Here is an 18,870-nt window from a genome sequence, read left to right as displayed (position 1 = left end):
TGTGTGTATATTGTTGGTAGATCTACAAGGCTTTAGGTAACCAGCTGGTGTGACACGAGGTCTCTGTAGCACTTGATGCAGATGTGGCGACTGCACAGACTGTGGGACTGCCTTTAGTGCCGCTGCTCATTACAGCCCATTAGCTGTGGATTACTGCTTCCCTTGCTCTATTGGCGAGTGAAATGGTTGGTAGGAGCACTCTTTAATCCACTCAGTCATACACGTCTGGGTTAGCTCTTGCCATTTACTGTCTAAACTGACAGGGTTGATTTTTTTTTTTCATTTGGTTGGTTTGATTTTTTGTTTGTTTCCCCCTCCCAAAGTGTGTTAGGGAGTGTGCCCATGACCTGTGCTGCTGGCAGAGCTGGGGGGTCTGTAACTTTGGGCAGAGAGGAAGGACCGAGAGGCTGGGGCAGTATAGCTGTTCCTAGCCTGTAGATCCGTGCTGGACCTGCATGGTGCTGGATACTCAGTGTACTCGACAGGGTTGCATTTCTGCTGATCTAGCTAGAGCACCAGATACAAAGTTTTTATTAGCTTTGTGCCCTTTGTAGGATGACAGATGACACCTGCTCTGGCATGAAGTTGAGTAGTGCTGGCAAACGTCTCTTAGGCCATAGCAGATGATGACACAGAACTACCTCACTGATGCTTAATTTGCTGGTAGAGTTAGACTGGCTGAAATTTTTGCATCAAATGGGTGTAAGATAGGTTCTGTATTGAATACTTTGTCGTTCAGTTTCCTATGTTCTTGAATTGCAGACTGAAAGAATGTCTGTTCACAGTCCAAGGAAGATGGAATCACTGCAATGTTGTTTGATTTGGTAATATGTGCTTTAGAAATAGATTTAAATTGGCTCTAATTATCCACTGCTTCTACTCATTCTTTTCCAGCTGTGCCTGGTCACTCCAGTTGTGTATTCTGGCAAGAATCTCCATTAGGAATGCTTATCAAATAAATTCAGTAGGTACACAGGTTGTATTTGGAGCGACAAAATCATGTATTTTGCACCAGAAATAAACTTAGTGTGAGGTCTTGTCTGTAGTAAGCAAAAGAACCCCAAACCTCAAACAAACGAAAATACCCAACCAAAACCACCCCTCTTCACTCTACTCCCCCCAAACAAAACAAACCCTAAACCCCCTATTAGCCAGCATGCTGGGTGTTCTTTTCTTTTCATCGTGTATGTTACTACTGTAGCATAGCTCTTAGGTGTTCAGTCAATTTAAGGTAAATGGAAATGCATTCAGACTAAAACAACAGTTACACAACTCTTGCACTACTCAAATTGCTCTAAAATTCTCTGTGAACTTTAGCCCTCAGTAGCTGGTTTTGTAAACAAGCCTTGGGAGCAGAGTGCTTTTTAAATGCCCAGGTAGAATAAGGGATTTGTTCCTGGGGGGTGGGAGGGAAAGAAAGATGAATGCTTTTCCCTCTCTGTGTAGCATTTAGTCATTTTAAAATACTTTACTGTAGATAAAGTGAGAGGCTGATTACATGGGATTGTACCAACTGGTAAGAGTTGAGTGGGCCTGTTTGCCTTGCAACAAGAAGTGGTTTTTGGTATGTTGTCATCTCAGCCACCTTTTGTAGTTGGGGTTTTTTTGGTGATGTTTAGTAGCTTAAATCACTGTTCTGCTTCAGAACTCTTGGGCTTTTCTATTTAGAAAATGTACACCAATTTGCAGCTGTAGGCTTGGCTACCACTGCTGTCAGCAGTGGATCTGAGCTTGGGGCAGCTCTATGCACGCATGTGGGACAAAGCTACCTGGTGCTGCAGGACCTAATGGCTATGTCTGGTTGCTTCTCATGCTAGGATGGGGCATACCACCACTCTTTCCAGTCAACTGTGTCCTTTTCTGTCCAGGCTGGAATTCAGTTGTGTTTTGCTTGCTTTCTGAATAATGCCTTATGCTCAAGCCCACCAAATTCAGGGAGGACACATCTTTTTGAGCCTGTTCTTCTCTGTCTTCCCTTTCCTGCATGCTTCCTCTTGGCTCATGAACCAAGAAGGAGGTCTGTCCTGCAAGCTGCCCCTGCTAAAAGGTGTCACTGCCTGTGCAGATTCAGCTACAGACACACTGGAAATGAATTCTTAATCCTGTCTTTCACAAGAATGCCGAGTCAGCTCCTAGCTGCTCTCTACTGCAGTTTGGGAATCTCAGTTTTGAGGTGTGTTATGGTGCTTCTGTATAAATGAAATTAAACCTGAGCCAAGGTTTGATTTTGTTTTCTGCATTTAGTCATGAATGTAGATGTTCTGACAGTGAGTATTGAAGGCTTTCACCAAAGGTTTGAACTTTTAAGTTGATTCATCAGTATAAATTGTCTTGCTGTTAGGGTAATTCTGGAAGGAGACAGCAGAGCATGAAAAGGTGTAGTTCACAGAAGATTAAATTTGGTTTGGGTTTGTTTTTTTTTATAAGCTGACAGCGCTTTGACTTTTATTTCCAGTACTATTCCAATTTCTCCAGTAGCATTATTTGAGACTAGTTAAATAAAAGCATAAACATTCCATTTTTAATTTTTCAGGCCTGAATCTGCCTGCTGTGTATTTATTTTCCCTTTTTTTTTTTTCTCACAGAACATTACAGAAAATTCCTCACAATATTTCTACTGAGTCAAATATATCCTAAGTGTAAGAAAGTAATATTACTGCGACTAATTCCATACTTAATTTTTAATGCAGAGCTTATATGACTTGTGTGTGTAGGATAAATACATTTAGGCTTACTGTGTGATTTTTGTATAGATTATTCACTCAGTAAAACAATGTGGAAGCTTTTAAGGGAAGCTTGGAGTCAGGGGCTGCTTGGGCTTCAGCCCCGGGGCTGCTTGGGCTTCAGCCCCGGGGCTGCTTGGGCTTCAGCCCCGGGGCTGCTTGGGCTTCAGCCCCGGGGCTGCTTGGGCTTCAGCCCCGGGGCTGCTTGGGCTTCAGCCCCGGGGCTGCTTGGGCTTCAGCCCCGGGGCTGCTTGGGCTTCAGCCCCGGGGCTGCTTGGGCTTCAGCCCCGGGGCTGCTTGGGCTTCAGCCCCGGGGCTGCTTGGGCTTCAGCCCCGGGGCTGCTTGGGCTTCAGCCCCGGGGCTGCTGTTTTACCAATTTTGTAGTAATTGTAGTGATCCATGTATCTGTCTTTTCATCCAAGATTTCAAGTGATAATTTTGACAGCAGGATCTAAGTGTTTTTTTCAGGCAGGTTATGTGACTCTATGAGTAAGCACATAGGCAGAAACACCTTTTTTCTTTTAACCCTTTTTTTTAGATATTTGTGGTTTTGTGTGAATAGTTTGGCAGCACATCATTCCCTGCAGCAAAAAATTGGGCTTGACCTTTGGAGTTTTTTCATTTTAGATAAGAAAGTTGAGTATTTAAGGTCAATTCACCTGTGTGTGTATAGATCTATATTTATATTTAAGATATATTGAGGGTTTTGTTCACTGTATTTCATGATGGTGTAGAATGTTTTTGTCTAGTTTGTTATGGAAGCAAGCGCACCTAGCTGCTGTCTCTTTTACCCCTCTGTAACTGTCAGGTCCGTAGTGTAAACTTTAATATTTAATACTTACACACAGTTTAAAAACAGCTTTTTGTTTGTTAAATTGCATATGATCCTAATTCACTAACCCAGACTTCAATGATAAACTGCAGACAAGATGTGAATTCCATGGTTACTAGGTTGGCTCTGGCATTTCTTTCCTGTCTGGATTTGCAATTGTTTTACTCAGATATATTTTTCTCTACCCATTACTTTCTGAATTATTGCAGAGTATTTAATCCCATTTGGAATTTCCATTGCTTCAGTCGTTGCTAAAAGATAAACTAATGTCTGCATGGAAAATAATCAACAAAATACACGTTCCTCTTTGACACATCCCCCTCTTAAAGGCTTGGCAAGCATTCCAGCTGCATCCACAAAGCAAGCAGATTTCCTTCTGATCCCAGATCTATAAACTGTGTGGCACTTCATTATAATATTTTTTTCTGCAGGAAAGACAAACCAAAATGTTTTCAGACCAGTTAATGTATTTTGAGGCTTGTATTCAGTGAAAAATAGCTTCACACACAATGGATTTCTTCATTATTATTATTGTGGCTCTGAGCAACCTGATCTAGTGTGAGGGGTCTCTGCCCATGGCAGGGGGGTTGGACCTGGATGATCCTTGAGGTCCCTTCCAGCCCTAACAGTTCTATGATTATGTTCAGCCATGGTGTGTGTCCCCTTCATGTGATGTATCTCTCATGGTGGGGCTTGGGAGAACACTGCTGCTGCCGCCACAAGCCCATGGTGTTGCTCCCACTTGGGAGGACCTTTCCTGCTTCTGGATTTAAATCTGCTTATCTGGTGAGCTCCTTGGTGAGCTGCTTCAGACCACTGAGCTGGCAGGGTTTGTTTGTTGATAGTTTTTTGTGGGTAAGATTCCTGGGGTAACAGGCTGACCAAGGTCAGGCAGGCACAGTTCGGAGGCTGCCTTATTGTGGGAATTTGGGAGGTGGAGGGAAGAGAACCTAAGGTGTTCCTGCAGGATATCATTGCAGGCAGCTGTTAAATCATTTGCTTGTTATACTGACTATGCTACTGCCCCTTAGCTATTTTTTCAAGATGGTTATTTAAGCACAGGAGTTTGTTTATTTTTTTAACTATTCTTTTTCTTCAAAACCGCTTCCCCCCCCACATATGCCATTTGAATGGCATTGGATATTTAGTCTATCTTTCTTGCAATATAGGTATGACAAACACTGACCAGTTCAGAAGGTAGCCTTAGCTATGAGTGTAACTTCCTTAGTTCATTTGCTGCTGCTAGCATTTCCTTTTTTTATTTTAACAGCTACTGTAAAAGAAACCTGGTTTGGTTTTGGGTAATATCCTTACTTTGTGAGCTTTCCCTATAGAGGAGAGAAAGCTTTGGGCTCTGGTCCTCTGTATTCCTAAGGATAAACCAGTTAGTGTGGAGCTAAGGTGTGACACTTGTTGTATAAATCCTATTTGTGTAACCTCTCTTGAGTCCATCATAATTATGTAACTTATTTTTGACTTGGCAACTTAAAATGATGAGGCTATTTCCAGTGGATATGTGAAACATACTGGTATGAATTGGGTGTTTTGAAGTGCCTAGGAATATTTTATTTCAAAGATGATACCTAATATATATATAATCCTAATTGATTTTTTTCCTGATGCTTTTAAGAGTATTATCTGAAATTATTGTTTAATATTAGCTTAGAATAAAAAGAATAAAATATCTGGAGGAGAACTAATTGTGGCCTTCCAGTGTCTTAAGGGGGCTACAAGAAAGCTGGGGAGGGACTTTTGAGGGTGTTAGGGAGTGATAGGACTGGGGGGAATGGAAAAAAACAAACAAAAGACATGGGTAGATTCAGGTTGGATATTAGGAAGAAGTTCTTCCCCATGAGGGTGGTGACACACTGGTGCAGGTTGCCCAGGAAGGTGGTGGCAGCCTCATCCCTGGAGGTTTTGAAGGCCAGGCTGGATGTGGCTGTGAGCAACCTGCTGTAGTGTGAGGTGTCCCTGCCCATGGCAGGGGGGTTGGAACTGGCTGATCATTGAGGTCCCTTCCAACCCTAACAATTCTATGATTCTATTACCTGCCCAGTGGTCTCAGCTTGTTACCTCCAGGTATAAGTAGCTTCTCTAAAGACTCCTGTCCTTTGTAGATTTTAGGCTGAGTGATAAGGGAGAAATTTAAAAATTAATACTCCAGAAAGCTTACTGTGGTCTGGCAGTTAATGTGGCCAGCAGGAGCAGGGAGGTCATTCTCCCCTTGTACACTGCGCTGGTTAGGCCACATCTGTAGTCCTGTGTCCAGTTCTGGGCCTCTCAGTTTAGGAAGGAGGTTGACTTGCTGGAAGGTGTCCAGAAAAGGGCAACAAAGTTGGTGAGGGGTTTGGAACACAGCCCTATGAGGAGAGGCTGAGGGAGCTGGGGTTGCTTAGCCTGGAGAAGAGGAGACTCAGGGGTGACCTTATTGCTTTCTACAACTACCTGAAGGGAGGTTGTAGAGAGGCGGATGTTGGTCTCTTCTCCCAGGCAGCCAGCACCAGAACAAGAGGACACAGACTCAGGCTGTGCCAGGGGAGGGGTTAGGCTGGATGTTAGAAGTTCTATACAGAGAGAGTAATTGCCCATTGGAATGGGCTGCCCGGGGAGGTGGTGGAGTCACCATCATTGGAGGTGTTCAGGAGGAGACTTGATGGGGTGCTTGGTGCCATGGGTTAGTTGTTTGGGTGGTGTTGGATTGGTTGATAGGTTGGATGCGATGATCTTGAAGGTCTCTTCCGACCTGGTCTGGTCTATTCTATTCTAAAACTTAGCTTTAATCTGGCCCTTCCTCAGAACGGCTTTTATGTTCCTTCTCCCCCCTCCCCCCCCCCACTTTTTTTTCTTCAATTCCTTTATGTCACATTGAAGGTTGGCTAAGAAACTTGGGGTTGATTTGGGTTTGGTTTTTTTTGATTGCAGAATGGTTTTGCTTAGTATTGACTAGTAAAAATGGAACTTTATTGAGCACTTACTGCAGGAAAAAATGTAGCACCTTGTTCAAGGTCTTGGTAAGAAGATCTGAGAGCTGTCTTTGGCTTATAGAGATAAGTGTATCTCACATTGGACGCTTCACCTTCAGCACTTTAGGGTTAGAGAAATTCCTGTGGTGGTGGATTTGGGACGGCCCATTAAAAGATGGGTAGCAATTGGTGCAATTATACTCTCTGGCTAACATAATTAATGAAATGTATGTTTCCTAAAGGTATCTTCTGAGTTTATTATTCACCATGACAAGAGAATTCCATAGCAGTATGTGCAGCAAGTATGCTTACAGCAGGCGATTGCTTCAGATCCACTTCTTACCTTCAAAGCAGTGTGGTTCACTGACTTGAGGATCTGATATTTAATGATGACTTCTCTTTGTCCTTGGATTCTGGCTCATCTTAAGTGTCTGTTGAAAACACTCATTTGAAGTGCTAGGATTGGAAACGTGGGAATGATGTTTTTGACCTTGTGCCTTGCATCAGCTACTAGGCAGAGCCAAATTAAATGTCTCATAGTAGAAATGCTTTAATGTGTTAACTAGGTGACACTAGGCACATAACAGCTTTTCACATAGGCAAGAATTTAGCTGGAAATACTTTGCCTGTCATACAGCACCTGTCTTTGGTCAACCAGAGTGCCTTTGCACGGGGGTTCTGGTGGGATAAGCTGCTTCAGTGCAATGGAAGTGCTGCACAGGAGTTGGCTTATTTTGACCCCTGTCAGCTGGCCTTTGCCAGCTTCTGAGATTCTTGTTGGTTTGCATGCTCTCTGGATGGATCTCAGTTGATCTTGTTCTGTAAGTTACTTATTTTCCAGTTTTGTCCTTGATGTATTTCTAGCAAAAATAGGGAATTTAAAAGAATAGGGAAAAATAAATCAGTTTGTAACTTTTTAAATTTTTTTTTTTTGCAACTGAAGCAAGCTCAAGTGTTTTATTTGTGGAGCAAGGCAGCAAAGTTAACATCTATGCTATGTCTTGTTTCATGAAGTGTCAGGATATTTTATTCTTGGTTTTATTTGCTCTGGTCTTAGCTGCTGTATTGTGAGCTTTGGTTCACAGTATCACCAAGGTTGGAAGAGACCTCAAAGATCATCAAGTCCAACCTGTCACCACAAACCTCATGACTAGACCATGGCACCAAGTGCCACATCCAATCCCCTCTTGAACACCTCCGGGGATGGTGACTCCACCACCTCCCTGGGCAGCACATTCCAATGACGAATGACTCAGTGAAGAACTTTCTCCTCGCCTTGAACCTAAACTTCCCCTGGTGCAGCTTGAGACTGTGTCCTCTTGTTCTGGTGCTGGTTGCCTGGGAGATGAGACCAACTCCCTCCTGGCTACAACCACCCTTCAGGTAGTTGTAGACAGCAATGAGGTCTCCCCTGAGCCTCCTCTTCTCCAGGCTAAACAATCCCAGCTCCCTCAGCCTCTCCTCGTATCATTACCTTTATACAGCTGGAGCATGAGATTTGTATAGAGCAGTCACTTAATCTTGCAAGGAGATTGGCCTAAAGACAAGGACATGTGTGCTAATAAAATTCTCCAAAAAACCTAGTATTTTTAGTAATGATTTTAGGGTGTTCCATGGTGCTTAAGTTTTGGATTAGATCAGACAAAAGGACTGGGTAACCCGGGAAGCATAATTTCCATGCTAAAGGGAAAAACAGGTAATTTTGTTTGTTTGTTTTAAATACAATTTTGCATGTAGTGGTCATTCTGTTTTGCTGAGGGTCATCCATGCCTTGAGAAGCATGCATGATGTAGGATATCTTCTGCACATGTCACTCAATATTGCAAATGTTGATGCTGAGAAACAGAGATTCTGGCTTTTGCCTTACAGCTGTGGGATTGCTTTTTAAAAACACAACCACAACATCTCTTGCTGCAGCTGGAAGCCAGAAAATATAAAACTTTCTCTTCTTCTTTTTTTTTTTTTCCCCCTCTAGATTTTCAACTGAATTCTCACCTATCAACGCTGGCAAATATTCACAAGATTTACCACACCCTCAATAGGCTGGTAATGACTTGCCATTTTCTCTCAGCAGAGTAGCTTGGGCTTTCAGTTGAATGTTGTAATTGAAACCATTAAGTGATTACACTTTCAAGGGATAGAATAGAATTAACCAGGTTGCAAAGGACCTTTGAGATTACTAGAGTCCAACCTATCACCCAACACTATCTAATCAACTAAACCATAGCACTAAGTACCCCATCCAGTGTCTTAAACACTTTCAGGAATGGTGACTCCACCACCTCCCTGGGCAACCCAAAGACCACGGCTTCCTTTTTTTCATATGAGAGGCTGCCGGGTTTGAGTCCCTTAAGTGATAAGCAGTATTAGTAAAAGCTGAAAGTTTATACTTAAGGAGTCAGTGGAGTTTGAGCACTGTGCACTGCAGCATTGGATTTAGATGGTGTCTCCACAGAAGCAGCTTTCCTAGTTAGATCAAATAGTGGTAATCATAATTGTTATCCAGTTCCTTACAGCTCTCGAATGAGCAAGCCATCTTACAACCATGCAAAGAGTGAAGACTGTCCTTGCGTATTTGCTGTGCATTTAGATTTGCTGTAGTGCAGCCATAGCTGGAAATGCCAGTATGGCTTCTGTGTATGCACTGCAAGTGCAGTGGAGAAGGCACTGACTACAAAAGGGGTAACTAATTTCCAAGATTTCAGCTGGCTTTGTATCAGTTTTCTTTAGAACACATCTGCGTGTTTATCCTTAAGCAAAGCCCTTTCTGCAGCAGATAGCAAATTCAGTTTTTCTAATGCTACATTTGTCAATAGAATTGTTCAGGGCAACAGTGGAGGTTCTCCCATCCAATGGGTAGTTACTTTAGCTCTTGAAACAAGACTTTTAAAAACCAGAGCTATCAAAAACATCTTTCCAGTTGAATTTAAAGATTGTCCTTGAACTTCTAAGCTAAATTTGCAAGGGTAGCATTCTAGATAAATAGGAACTGAAAGCACAGAGGCTCTGCAGTCTTGGCTAGATGCTCCTGAAGCAATTAATGTTAAATGTTTAGTGAATGCTGAAGGTTGCTGTCTTGTTTAACTGTATCCTTCCTACTCTCTTGCAGAATCTGACAGAGGACGTTGGTCAAGACGATCACCAGACAGGTATTTAATAAGGATGTGGTAGAAGTAGATTGAAACAAACTTCATCAGGAAAGTCTCTCTAACATCATCAAAAATCATATTTCAGAAGCCTAGAGGAGTTTTAGAGAACAATTCTTCTCTTTGCCCCCAAAGCTTTCTTCAAAATAAGTTTTTGCTTTCAGTTTCCCCAGTTAAGAAGGACTTGCACAGGTTTCAGCAGTATCTGTCATTTTACTGCTTCTTAGTGTAAGTACTTTAGAAGACTTCATGAAAAAATTGCCTCACTCCTTGGACTCAACCTGTTAGACTAGCAGAATATCCACATTCTTGCAGTGTTTTGACTCTTGAAAGAGCATTGGTGAGAGCAGAGCAGAAGCAAGAGACCATTTGTGGATATTGTGATGCCTGTGACCGAGTTTAAATGCTGTGCTCCAAACACCCCAGCTTTTCTGTCTTAGGGAGTTTTTGATGCAGATTGTTCTGTGTCTCATGCAGATTTTTGGTCAGTGTCTGAGGGCTGTTTCTTAGACCAAATTTGTTTTCTGTTCACTAAAATGTCGTTTTTAGAGGCCTTCCTCTCGGCTGCCTGGTACTAGCTTGCTGCCATTCTTGGTCGATCAGCATTTGTGCTTTGTGACTTGGTATCTTTCAGCTTTTGTTACCTCCTTTCATGCTTGTTACTTACCAGCTGGCATCTTTGATTTGTTTCTCTTCCTTCCTTTCTGTGTTTCAGGCATGATACACAAGGAGGAAGGAAAATAACTGACTTCAGGCCCTGATCACTCAGCACAATTCTTCTTTAAAACTGACCATATCTGTCCTACCATCTGTCTCAAAGTTTTTCTCTATCCTGAGGTGCTGGCTGTGTTTGCTGATGTTACCTTGAGCTCTTGGGAAAGTGGGGAGAGCTGTCAGCTCCTCCTGGACACTTCTGGGACATGAAAATCTAGCACTCTTAGCATAGAGCAATGAGAAGAGATGCGCAGGGCTGCATTGTTTCAGAGCTTGCTGAGGGCTTATGTACCTTCCTCCATACTGTGACAGGTGACTTCGTTTCATCTTACTCTAGCCACAGAGGGCTTCTATCAAATATTTTTCTTCAGTGTGGCTAGCTGTTGGATACTTGCAATTAGCTGAGCATGTAAATGAAAAGCCTCTGCCAAAGAGGTCAGTGCCAGTAGTTCAAGACAGTGAGAGGGGTTTGTTGTCCATATGCTAGAGCTGATGCCTTCTCCCATCTCCTGATGGAAACTTGGAATTTTCTCCTTTGTGATCCACTGATTTCATGTATGAAAATATATTGCATAATCTTTGTCTACTTTTGATCACAAAAAGCTGTTGTGAAGTATTGAGGTAGTGGCTTTCTGTTACTAATCAATCAGTAAGAGTAGGTGTGCTTACAGTATCACAGTAAGTATTTGGAATTTGTCTTGTCTCTTGCCTAGCACATCTGTCATAAAGATCAGTGTCAGAAATTAGCCTCAGAGCTCTTCTCATGTCTGTTGGAAGGTGTCTTGAGTGTGTTAATGAGTTTGATGAACCACTTTAGACTGGTACTCATGGTTACCCTATTGCCTGCAATGTGCTGTTTGAATTAAGCTGTTTTGAAAGCTTTGGACACAAAATCTCAGTGAAGTGTGTGATTTTTGTGGGTTTTTTTTTGTGGTGGTGTTGATTTGGGGTTTGTTTGCATGGTTTGGGATTGTTTATTTTGGTGGGTTTTGTTTTACAGGTTTTTACTTTTTTTTTTTTTTCTTTCCCTCCCAATAATTTAAAAAAACCCTTTCAAAGCAGAAGTATGAAATGGAAAATGAAAGTTGAGGTGGATGCTGGCAGGCTCCTCATCTTGAGATTTCATTCTAGCATTTCTTATGCTTCTATACTGTCTTATATCTCCTTGTAGAAGAAGAGGAAGCTGCAGTGTTTGCATAACTTGCAGGAGAATTCAGTCTGAACGTGTGCTTGGCTTCCCTCATAGAAGGCCAAACGTGGATGCAAGGAGCTGTTTTGGCCATTGTATAGTGCAGTTCCCTGGGCCCATTTGTTGTGGGACTTGACAATTCTGGAAGAGCTTTGTGTAAATGTAAAAGGTTTACCTTTGCAAATTGGTTTCAAGGTCCCTAGGTTTTGTGGAAGTGTTATTTACCAGTGTTCCTGACTGCAGAGTGAGAAGTGTCAAGGCCTACTGTTGTTGCTATTTTTGTTATGCAATTTCTAGAACTGCATACACGCAGTGAATTAGGGATTCTGTGTCCAGAACTCATGTCAAAGTCATGTTAATGACTGTTGCAAAAGAGTCTTTTCAGTGTTTCCAGAGCAACCTCAAGATAATTTTTTTCAGTTTTGAGGTTTTGTAGTTTTGGGTTTGGTTTTGTTTTGCTTTTCACTCTGAATCTCCTGGAGCAAGACTTAACTTTAAAGACTAGTATTTGATTTCTGACATAACTATTCTGCTTAATATTATTACATTGTGGGCCCTGCTTTTAGTATGATTTGATACAAACTTATATCTAAATTTGGTTGAAATTTCTAAAAGGTATTTTAAAAAAATGAGTATTTCAAATTTAGGTTAGTATTTCTAATGAGCACTATTGCACTTTGAAGGAATTGTTTCTGACCTAACAATAAATGTACTGGACATGTAAATTACATTAAGCAAATCATATCTTTTCTAACTATGAGCCAGATTCCTTGTCTGGCTTAGTCTTATATATCTAAGAGCTTAAATATCTATGATCTGAAATGTCTAAGAGCTTAGAGGGTGGTAGTTTGAAAATCCCTTCAGTGATTTGGGAGCCAAGCTGGAGCTTGTTTCAAAATTCCACTCACCTGATGACAGATTTCAGTGTGCATATATGCCTGAAAAATAAGGTAGGCTGTAAATGTCCTGGGCAGCCTTTACAGATGTTTGTAGGGGTGAGAAAAGCAGGCATTCAGATTCTGTTAAAGTTTCTTCTAACATGGATGAGCTTGGAAATCTCTCCTTCTCAAGTTTGAAATAAGAGGAGGTGTGTGTGTATTATATCATGACTACAAATCTATCAATGTGTTAATAGCTTCAAGTCATGATTTGGTTATTAAATTCTGTCTTTACTTATCTACCCAGACTAAAATGTCTTTGAAAGTGCACTTTCTGTTGTCACCTGGCTTGTTGAAAAGAATGAGGTCATGTCTTCAATGAAAACAAGACTCCAGTTCTTCAGCCTTGTAGGGGTAGAAGAAAAATCACTTTGGTTTCTGCTCTTTTTCTTCTTGTTTTAGAGGGGGGGGAACACCCCCCTCGAGTCCAAAGCAGTTCTGTAGTGTGGAATTCAAGACAGAGGAGGTGATTTTTTTTTTCCCCTTTTACAGCAAATTAGAAGCTGTTTGATGTTTTGATGAGGATTTAGTGTTCTCATCTTGTATCTGAAAATTGGTGATGGTTAAGCGCGCTCGTAGCGATCTCGCTGGCTCATTAAGTGGGCAGCTCTATCTTTCCAATGGCTTCGGCATTTGTGGCTTCGAATTATTTTGCCTTTGAAACATCCCTCTTAAGCATCAGAAGAGCAGGATTATTCGCAGGCATCATTGAGAGAGAAGGTGAAGACTTCATGTTTGTAAAAATTGTGTCTGTAGGGGCACAGCTGGTAGAATTCTTGCTTATTGACCTCTGTTTTTTTTCTTTCTGTTCTGGTTTTGTTGCTATTTTAGGAGTGTCCCTCTCGTGGTGATTATCTTGCATACTGTTTTAAATTTCTTAGGGTAAACTTTAGCTCTCTAGTTGCTATTCCCCTTTGGTAGCTTTGTCTCCTGCAAATCTGGAAGCACTGAATAGAACATTTGGCAAACAACATTTATACTCGGCAGGCTTTTCGCTGATGGTGGCCTATTCAGCAGCCATTTGGAGGCTCTATCTTGCAAATGCTAGCTTCAAGTGTCAAAAAAACAGTGAGAACTAGGATGGTTCTGCCAATCTTGAGTTGAGACCCAGGACTAAGAAACTTTGAAGATAATCACATCAGAGAAGCTGCTCACGGTAAGTAAAGTTCCTGTCAAACTTTGCATGGAGTCAGAGGGCACTGCATGTTTGTTTGCAGATGAGCAGAAATGAAGATTCAGAAGTGGAATGAGTTGTGAAAGGCTAAACTTAGAAACTGCATTTAGAATTGGAAAGCTTTGTGTAAGGAAAGTTAATACTGATGTTTAGTGAGCTATAGAGTAAAATAAGAGGTTGCAAGAGTTTAAACAAAACCCCCCAACTCTGATATTTTTTAGCTTTAGCAGGAAATAAAAACTAGAAATAGGCTGCTGGTTTAATTTTGAGTTTGTTACAGAGGAATTATAACTGCCCTTCAAATCCAGTGTACTGGTTCCAGTAGCAAAAGGAAATAGTGTTCTTGTGCCCTGTATTTTAGTAGCTTAGAGATCATGCAACAGTTCGGTGAAGTTTGGACCAAGTCTTTGCTACCTTTTAGGATGTTAGCTCTCTGAAAGCATGTGCAGTGTTTGTCCACCCAGTGTCTGTATGTGTGAGAGGAATGTCCATGTGCATTTTACAGCCACTTGCTGATTTCTGAGCTATCTCTTTTCTTGTTCATTCTGTGATTCCCTTTTCTGTTAGCTTGAGAGCTACAACTAGCTACAGCCATACCAAGAGAAGGTAGAAGTTTTTTCATGTGAGTCATTGGAGAAATTGGGTTTTGGTAGATTCTGGTTATCAGTTGAAGCCTTTAAGCAAAGTTGGTGATCTTCCTAAAAGTGTCCTGTCATTTAATGAGGAAAGGACTTTGAGCAGGAATTTTTGGGTTAAACTCTCTGGTTCATATGGGGTTGCAGATCTGTCAAAATGATTTTTGTGATTCTGTAGCTGTTTTGTTTTTTATTTTTATTTAGATCTTTTGCTGTGCTTCTCTCTACACAGAGGCCTTGCATATTTCTTTTCCCAATCAAATAACCATCAGCTGCCCAAACCCAGGACAAGGGGTTTGTGTGTGTGATTTCTTTTTTCCTACATCTCACCAGCATCCAGTGCCTGTGGCTATCATAAATAGATTCAGTGCATGTTGGAATTAAAACACCACTAGCAAAGCCTGTGAGGCTGTAAGGTTTCTCCTACAACAGGAGAGAGACTTTCAAAGGTATCAAGAATAGGTAAGCAAAAGATTGCAGGTAGTAGTTGGGAGTTGAGCCTCTGATTTCAGTCTGCTCCCCTTGGTCTCAAAAAGCAGTCAGTTTTATTGCTTGCTTCTGTGCTGTGATTTAAAAAAAAGATTTTGTGGGCATCTTTATTTTGTAATAAAGCATAGCTACACTTGGATGCTGTTGAAGCTGAGGGAAAGTAGCTTAGGTGTGCTAGAGTTCTTCACATTTTCTTGCAAGTGTCTTTGGCATTGCTTTGTGTCTGGATTTTTATACCTCACCTCTCTCTTCCTTTCCTTTTACAATTCTTTGTGTGACACTTAGAGCATTGAGAGCTCTTGGGGCTGCTCTTGCATCTTTCTCAGGTGTCCTTGTGGTCTTCAATGTATGAAAGTAGGACAAAATTTTGCCTGGAGTGTTAGCCTACTGTTCTCATGAAACAGAAAAGGCAATTTAATGACCTGCTGTGGTCAGAAGGGCTGGTCCTGTGCTCTTTCTTGTGCTAATATGTAGAAAGTTGTTACTCTGTTTTGCTTGGGTTAATTAATCTACAGGTTTGGTGAGCTGGATTGGCACAATGAAGAATTTCCAGAGCCATAGGAGTATCCAGCTGGTAGAAGAGTGGGGGGAAAGGCTGCCAGAACCATAGGAGTATGCATCAGTGTCTTGTCTTGGCCATTTCCTACTTGGGGACCTTCATGCTTTGAGATTTATCCAGTATGACAGAGCCAGCCACTTGTTTTGTTTCCCTAGTGCTTGCTGAATGTTCTCCCCCACTCTTCTCCCAAAGACAAAAAAAACAACCAACCAAAACCTTTCCTGCTCTCTGTATCACAAGAAACTTGGGGCTTAAAACTAGAAAGGTTCTGTTTTCTAGAGGTAGGTGCTCTAGTTTTTGAGTCACTTTTGTATTTAAAAAAGAATAACTCTCAGAAGTTCTGATTTGAATAACTGACTGAAAGCAATGCCTGTTTGAGGATTTGTTCAGGATAGTCTCAGCCTTTGTTAGACTGAAGCAGCACTGCTGTATGTTTTGGTGTAGTACTTTTGGCCTTAACAGAAAGCTGACCGTAGAACACCACATAAAAGTGAGATGGCTTTTGCTGTTTAAAGGAGACCATTTTTTGGGGGGGTAACTTTTAAATCCAGTAATTTACTGCCTTCCCTTTGTAATATGCCTATTAGTGGACACAGTTTAACTGGTCTGCAACAGTTTCATTTCTTGTACTGGTGTTTTTAATTCCCTCTGTAGGAAGTCTCCGGTCTTGCAGTTCCTCAGACTGCTTTAGTAAAGTGATGCCTCCAAGGAAAAAGAGGAGACCTGCAGCAGGAGATGATTTATCTGCTAAGAAAAGTAGACATGATGGGTATGTCATCTTACCATGAGCTGGAATATCTAAAGTTGAATAGCTGATATGATTTGTGTTTTTAAATACTAATGGAAACGGTATTTGAATCTGCTTGGTTTCTCAACGTGGAACCATAGCCTGTGATTAATCTGGGGGATATTGTTAAGCACATCTAGACTGAGTTTACAGCTCACCTTTTCCTGGTCATACAGGAGGCTTGTAAGGAACTCCTCCTTGTTCTGAAATAGACATAGCTGTCAAAATAGACAAACTTACTTGTTCAAAAAACAACTTCTAAGAGGTAGAAGAATGTCTTCCTGTATACATGCACAAGGTCTGGATTGGGCGTTCTCAATCTACACCCTGTGGGAAAAGCGAAGGTAGTTGGAGCCCACTCGCTTCTTACATGAAGTCCAGCTAGTCTCTGCCTGTCATATTGTGCTTTGATGCTGATCAGGGAAGGGAGAGGTGAAGATTGCCCCGGCAAGGTGATAGCCAGCAGTCAAGTGATAATGAAGGTGGTGCTGCTCCACTTCCCTCTGGGCAACAGGTGTGCAAATGGGTTGCAACCATGTGCACCAGCAGTATATACTTTTGGAATAGGTGTAGCCTAACTGAAACTAGTGCTGAGTGTTGGATTTTCAGTGTGTGTATGTTCAGTCTGCCTCAGTCACTCAGAAACCACTGAATATGCTCCTCTGTGTACAAGACACTCAGTATTTATGTACCCTAAATTCAGAGCCTGTGGGAGTACAGGACTGTACACACTTGCACCATAGGTGCAGGGCTGTCCTGATGCTGGAAAGTGATTCATGCAGCCAGAAAGTTTGGTTGCCATTGTGCCAGTCAGTAGAATTTGAGCTCTGCTTATGCTGATGTTTCACCAGTGACTCAAACCCATGTTTCCATACCAAGTATCTTCAGGAAGATATATTTGCAAGCAGAAGAGAAATGTAAAAGATATATTTCTTCTGTCAGCCTCAAATGGGGCAGGGAGCTTTTCCTTTTCATTATCTGGCATGAGTAAGAAAAATGCTGGTAGCCAAATTAAGCCTCTGGTCATGCCTCTGTAGCTCCATTGTGTTTAATAGGGTTGCACAACTGTAGCTACACTGCAATTTATTAAATGATCTGTTGATGCAGAAGAGGGAAGATTCAACTCTCCCTTTTGTTGCTTTGCATACCTAACACTTATGAGAACAAAAAAGCAGTGTGTGTTCTCAACTTTATTTATTGCTGTTCAGAAATAGGAAAATACAAAAGGTAAACAGTTGATAGAAGGCTTTACACCTTAGCCAAAGACCTGCACACAGTATGGAGGTGAAACAAGGACAGAATGTTTCTAGAATCTTAAGTGGAGAGCTTCATGAAATTTAGCTCTCCCTTTGCCAAGACCCTGATGGTAAAACCCCCTGGAAAGTAAGATTGGTTGTGAGAGAGATTGATTGGTGTAATTCAGATCAGAAAATTGAGAGCCTGATTTCTTATTCAGTAATTTAGGTATAATAATAATTAAGAGCTTTCTGCCTCTCAGTTTATAACTGATGGATCTAGCCCTCATTCTATCCCTGTGTAAGGCTATATTAAATGAAAAACCTCAGCCTGCTTTTGGAACAGGAGGTTAAACCCAGTCTGCCAGTTATGGGCCACAGGAGATTGTGTTGTGGTTTGGATTTTTATCTGTCCTCTTCTAAAGGTTTTGAGGCTTTCTCTGCTTCCCAGTGTGTAAGCCTCTTTTGGGTTTGGTCTTCAAGAAAAGATTATTTTCATTTTTTTTCAATTTCAGCACGCTGGGCAATGTGAAATTATTTGCTGAAAGTTGATCCCAGTCTTGGAGCTCTGTTTTCTGTCAAGGAAAAGTTTCTTCCAATTTGGCTGCAGTGTCAAATGGCAAAAACACCCCTGTAGCCTTCTGTGAACAAAGAGCAAACTCTCTCCTCCTCCCCCCATACTTATTCTTCAGGTGGAGCTGGTGCTTGTCATGTTTGTTCTTTGGAGGTCAGACATCTCACTGTTGTCAAGCAGAAATCATTCTGAAATTGGGAACCTCCACGGCAGCGTGCTGTAGCAGAGCGAATTATTTGCAAAGCCATTTCCTCCTATGTTGTACCCAGGGAATGCTGCATACAATAAAACCACTTTATGGAATCAGGGGCTTCTAGGCCTGCTTGTTTACCATTGCTTCTGCTGTAGAAGTAAACTTCGTAGAAGCTGTGTACTGGTAACACAGGACAAGCCTTCAGGGGACATGAGCTTGTGTGGACCTTGCATTAAGCAAAAGAAGTAGATAGTGTCTCTTCTTTAATGTCTGCTTTCATGGCAAAAATACAATGTGTGTTCTCCAGAAGAGGCTGTTGCCTAACCGAGGTGATTTGTAGCTTCAAATGCTTATGGAGTGATGCAGGTTTTGTGTGTTTCTCAGTTACAGTGGCACACTTAGAGGAATATCACAAAGAGATCTAGGAAATGTGAGTCTCTTGCTTGCCTTCAGTGCAAAAACATAGTAGTCTGAAGATTGTCAAAGGACTGTCATCATCAAGGGTGTTGGCACAGCTGAGGCCAAATGCTGATGATTCCTCCTTGGTTTTTTTAAGGAAAAAGTCAAGGATTTTTTGTTTGTTTTAATCCTTCCATGGATAGCTTTGGGAGATACTTGCCTTGACATTGTGGTGTATTCCTGTCACCTCTTCAACTATGGTGGTAATATTTTTTATATATATGGTTACTAGAATGTTCATTTCAGTAGGGCTCTGTGC

General features: G+C 41.6%; 1 protein-coding gene across 9 annotated transcripts in view; it reads left to right on the top strand.

Moving 5' to 3' along the window:
- DCUN1D4 (defective in cullin neddylation 1 domain containing 4) overlaps positions 1 to 18,870 on the top strand; it is a 38,755-nt gene that overhangs the window by 2,972 nt on the left and 16,913 nt on the right. For 3 of the 9 annotated variants that reach the window (XM_054163481.1, XM_054163523.1, XM_054163528.1), the window contains exons 2-4: positions 8,495 to 8,565; positions 9,629 to 9,668; positions 16,018 to 16,132. The exons of 1 other annotated variant lie outside the window; for it this stretch is intronic. In XM_054163481.1, coding sequence (XP_054019456.1) covers positions 8,495 to 8,565; positions 9,629 to 9,668; positions 16,018 to 16,132 — 226 coding nt within the window. Of the gene's footprint in view, positions 1 to 8,494; positions 8,566 to 9,628; positions 9,669 to 13,493; positions 13,663 to 16,017; positions 16,133 to 18,870 lie in introns of those variants that run through there. 5 more of the 9 variants (XM_054163491.1, XM_054163485.1, XM_054163503.1 and 2 more) reach the window with 5 other exon arrangements.

Source organism: Dryobates pubescens, chromosome 1, assembly GCF_014839835.1.
Source record: "Dryobates pubescens isolate bDryPub1 chromosome 1, bDryPub1.pri, whole genome shotgun sequence".
NCBI classification, from domain to species: domain Eukaryota; kingdom Metazoa; phylum Chordata; class Aves; order Piciformes; family Picidae; genus Dryobates; species Dryobates pubescens.
The sequence above is the reverse complement of the archived record's forward strand: the minus strand, read 5'-3'. Positions and strand labels throughout refer to the sequence as shown.